We start from the raw sequence: 4,918 nt of genomic DNA on the forward strand, positions 1-4,918 counted from the left end.
TGTGCTCTAACTAGGAAGCCAACCCTGACCTCTTGGTTCATAGGTCAATGCTCAACCACTGAGCCACATCAGCAGGGCAACACTATCTTTTTTATTCCAGCTGGTTTAATGGATATGAAGTGGTATATAGGCTATATTCATAGCCACTATATCTTAGCTCTTTATTAAGATTTTCACTAGGTCAGATTCAGAGCAGCATTAAAAGTATCCCTTCAGATACTAAAGTTTTATAAACTTAATAGCTGTATATTCTGTGGAATCCTCATTAACAATAATTCCTTTGTTAGCACATAATAATAAACACCGTGTAATTGACATCTAAACCTGTATGGCTTGGTTAATTTTCTAAATTCCTTCTGATACTATGAATAAAAAGATCTCTTCATTATTTAAAGTTCTGATGCCTATGAATTAGCATAGCCAACTAATGCTATTAACTCTAAACAGTAAAAAAAATCAGCTATATTTTATTTACAGAACAATATGTAGCCAATGGATGAGAGAGAGAGAGAGAGAGAGAGAGAGAGAGAGAGAGAGAGAGAGAAAGAAAAGGTTAATAAATAAGACATTCCCCCTGGACACCCTGCTCCAAAGTTGATGTGAAGTAATAAATAAGACATTCCCCTGGACACCCTGCTCCAAAGTTGATGTGAAGTTTAAAAATAAAATTATATGCCTGCAACTCTATTATTTGGTTACAAAGCCCTTTCTGAATTATTAAGGAAAAAGTAGGACTTTTTTTCCACCTTGACAAGTAACTGGGTTTTCACATTCCAGGTGAGTTACTTTGAGGAAGGAAGTCACTCAAACTGATAGCCCTTGGTCTTTCTGCTGAAGATATTACCTGCATAAACTGAAGAGAGGCCTCAAAGTCCTCCACTGGGTACATCTTAATCCGAAAAAATTTCATCCCCATTATCAGGCTGATGATGCTTTGAACAACATATGGGCTCTGCTCCTTGTGTCGTAATTCTTTGAGCTCTGCCATAAATTTCTTCTTCACAGAATGGAATCTAAGAAGAAAATATGAGTGATTTACCAAATAATGGGTAGGAAAGTGACTGTAATGGAGGCCTTCAGCATCTCGGGCTGACAAGGAACAACGATGGGGGTCCTTCAAATCAATCAAAGTACAGTGTCTGAGATTTTGAAAGGAGTTGGTATTGGGGATTTGGTAGAGTCCCATCTTCTCCCTTGTTATTCCTAAATACTCAACATCTCCTTCAGGCTAGAGATAAGATTTAAGTTTACATAGATCCTCTCAAAATATTACAGATCTTAAACTGAGTTCCATTTCTTCAGGCTTAGCAATTTCCAAAACACTTGCAGACCTCAAGGACCTGAAGCATCAGTGGTGAGCATATGAGCAATAACAGCATGCCAGGCTTGCTAGTTCTGACAGTGACAGGGAATAATGCCCAGGAAAATGCCCACATCCATTTCCAAAGTTTTAAGTTGTTGTTTTATTTATAGTTTTAAGTTTATGATTAGTGAAGAAAATATTTTTAGGTTAAAAGAAAATCTAATAATGGGAAAATTTAAATCAGCTATAGAATATAAGTTCTCTACTACATGGGAAAAGATCCAGTCCTCAAGGAATTTAAGGCATTTTTATTGCTTGAAAATAAAATAAAATTAATAATTAATAATATTAATTATAACATTATCATATAGGATTAAAAAAAGAATAGATCTTAGGATGTAAGGTGGTAGCAAATCTTCAAAGTACATGAGGGTGAGGGACTATAAACACAGAAGTTATCCAAACTATTTCTGAGATAGTTTCACAGTTAGTTAAAAAAAAGGAAATTGTTGTAAGAGTCATGATACTGTATTTGGTTTCCTGAGACCATCAGCCTGAGGTTCTGCATAAGTTAAAAGGGATAATTAAGAATAAGGTGTGATTGGAGAGGGCAATTATGATGATAGAAGTTAAAGGCCATCTAGCTGAGCCTCAGAAGTATGGAACAGCAACTCTAGATACCCCAAAGTAGAAATTTTAGGACAAATTAAGAGGGAGGTAAAATATAGATACTGTTTTCATAGATACTGTTTCACTAAAAGGCAATGACAGGAGTGTATGACTGAAAAGTTGGGTACAAGGGGCTTCTGACAGCTGGCAATTTTCTAGTTCTCAGCTTGGGTGGAGGAAGTGACATGGTATTCATTTGGTAACATTTGGTTAAAATTGTCTTGTTCTAAATAATCTGTGGATTTTTTTCTTTAGGTTTGCTATATATATATATATATATATATATATATATTTCACAATAAAAAAGATTTTTAAGACGACAATGGAGCAGAAAATATAAATTCCAAACTCCAATGTCATCATTCTTTTCTACTTCTTAGAGTAAAAGAATAAAGTTGATGATGATAGCCACAAGTAGCAGTCAGAGCTTACAATATGCCAGGCAAAGTTCAGTGAACTTCACATAGGGTAACTCATTTAACTCTCACAACCACTTTAGTGGGATACTATTAGTATGGCCCTTTTACAGAAGAAACACTTGTGGCAGAGGTTTTGTAATAGTCACATAGGTGGCGGAGCCAAACTTTTAAGCAAAATGTCTGGCTGTAGAGGCCATGCTGTTAACCTTTATGCTATAGTATGTCCAGACCAGTGGTTCTCAAAGTGTGGTTCCCAGATCAGCATCACTTGGGAACTTGTGAGAAACACATTCTCTGGCCCACCCCAGACTTCCAGAACAAGAAACTCTGGGGGTGAGTCCAGTCATCCTGTTTAACAAGCCCTATAGGTGAATCTGATGTGCTAAAGTTTCTAAGTTACTGGTATGAATCAGGAATAACAATCCGAAACATTTGTAAGATGGTGTATATTTGATGTACCTTACATACACTTTTACATTTTTATCTTCACAACAATCCACTGAGTCAGGCAGTGAATTCATTTCCACTTTACAAATGAAGAAACAGATCTGGAAGACTAAAGTGACAAAGACAAGACTCAAACTCAGGTTATTCTGATGCAAATTCCAGGAATTTCCACTGTAACACAGCTGCATAGTTCATGACAGTCATGAACTATGAAATGTAGCCCCTGCCCTATCTAGAACAGTGTACAGTTTAATTGGGAAGATAAAATAATGTATCCTTGACAATGAACCTTGTGAATAAATAATAATAATAATAATAACAATAATAATGATAATAATGTGGTGTGTTAGCATGTGTCTGGAACTTTGCCTCAATCTCTCTGATCCTTCAGGGAGGTTGAATGCTCCAGGCCAAATCACTTTCTCATGTGTTCCATTGTCTTTTATGTGAATAATATACTTAAAAGCAGGTGGAGGGCACTGGAGAATGAAGAGACTCTTTCCAGCTGGATAATTAGAGATTTCAGAAGGGATCTGAGTATCTAGAAGGGCAAGCAACGGTCTTTTGGCAGAGATGGGGGGAGGGTAGGGAGAAGAAATGGCATGGAAAGCCATGAAAGTGACCTTCAATCAAGATTATAAAAATTAATAATGAAATATGAGAGTTTAAAAAATTAATTAATCTTACATGTTATATTGTTTTAAAGATCACATGATACCTAAGAAAGTTTTCCATTTCGTTTTCATAATTGAAACAAGGAGAGGTAGGAAAAGGCAAGTTATCTATATAACCCACTATTTCAATATTCTCATGAGCTAATATTTAAAAGTCTATTTCTCATTTGAAAATAAATATGGCTATTTTTTACTTAAAAAAATTCCAAAATGACATAAGCATGTTATTTTAACATAAAAATATTCCTAAAATCTATTTGTACTAAAATCTATATTCCCTTAAGATAATTTCAGGGAAAAAGAAACTTCTCTTCAATGACCGTGCCTTTAGTATTTAGTATTATCTTTAGTAAAAACATTAGCTAAATGACATTCACATACAAATAACTTCTGCTTTAAAATGAATAGTACATATTTTAAAGTGAGAGTGAGAATATATACATTAAGATTGTATCACATAAGGAGAAAGTAGTTTTGAAATCTATGAATCTTAGAAGTAATCATCAGTATTTAAATGAATATGTCATATTTTTTTTCCTTTTAATATATTTTTTATTGATTAAGGTATTACATATATGTCCCTGTCCCCACATCACCCTCCACCCCCCCCCCCCGTTGTCCATGTCCATTGGTTAGGCCTCTATGCCTGCATGTAAGTCCTTTGGTTGCTCTTTCCCCTTTACCCCCACCCTCCCAAACCCTCCCTCCAAAGCCCCACAGTCCAATCAATGCCTCTCCATCTCTGGATCAGTCCTTGTTCATCAGTTTATGTTGTTCCTTATATTCCACAAATGAGTGAGTTCATGTGGTATTTATCTGCTCACCGGTTCCATCCATGTTGTGGCAAATGGCAAGAGTTCCTTTTTCTTCTTCCTCTTCTTAAAGGATACCTTTCAGCATTTCATGTAATGCTGGTTTGGTGGTGATGAACTCCTTTAGCTTTTTCTTAGCCGTGAAGCTCTTTATCTGACCTTCTATTCTGAATGATAGCTTTGCTGGATAAAGTAATCTCGGTTGCAGGTTCTTGCTATTCATCACTTTGAATATTTCTTGCCACTCTCTTCTGTCCTGCATGGTTTGTGTTGAGAAATCAGCTGACAATCGTATGGGTACTCCCTTGTAGGTAACTAACTGTTTTTCTCTTGCTGCTTTTAAGATTCTCTCTTTGTCTTTTGCCCTTGACATTTTAATTATGTGTCTTGATGTGGTCCTCTTTGGATTCCTTTTGTTTGGTATTCTCTGTGCTTCCTGGACTTGCAAATCTATTTATTTCACCAGGTAGGGGAAATTTTCTGTCATTATTTCTTCAAATAGGTTTTTAATATCTTGCTCTCTCTCTTCTTCTGGCACCCCTATAATTCAGATGTTGGTGCGCTTGAAGTTGTCCCAGAGGCTCCTTACACCTC

General features: G+C 35.9%; 1 protein-coding gene across 1 annotated transcript in view; it reads right to left on the reverse strand.

Annotated features, from left to right (window-relative positions):
• The window catches only part of FRY (FRY microtubule binding protein), a 409,004-nt gene that overhangs the window by 287,871 nt on the left and 116,215 nt on the right, over window positions 1-4,918 (reverse strand). The window contains exon 8 of the mRNA XM_015570438.1: window positions 845-1,013. Coding sequence (XP_015425924.1) covers window positions 845-1,013 — 169 coding nt within the window. The remainder of the gene's footprint in view (window positions 1-844; window positions 1,014-4,918) is intronic.

The sequence above is a fragment of the Myotis davidii genome, unplaced genomic scaffold (assembly GCF_000327345.1).
Source record: "Myotis davidii unplaced genomic scaffold, ASM32734v1 scaffold447, whole genome shotgun sequence".
Taxonomy (NCBI): Eukaryota; Metazoa; Chordata; class Mammalia; order Chiroptera; family Vespertilionidae; genus Myotis; species Myotis davidii.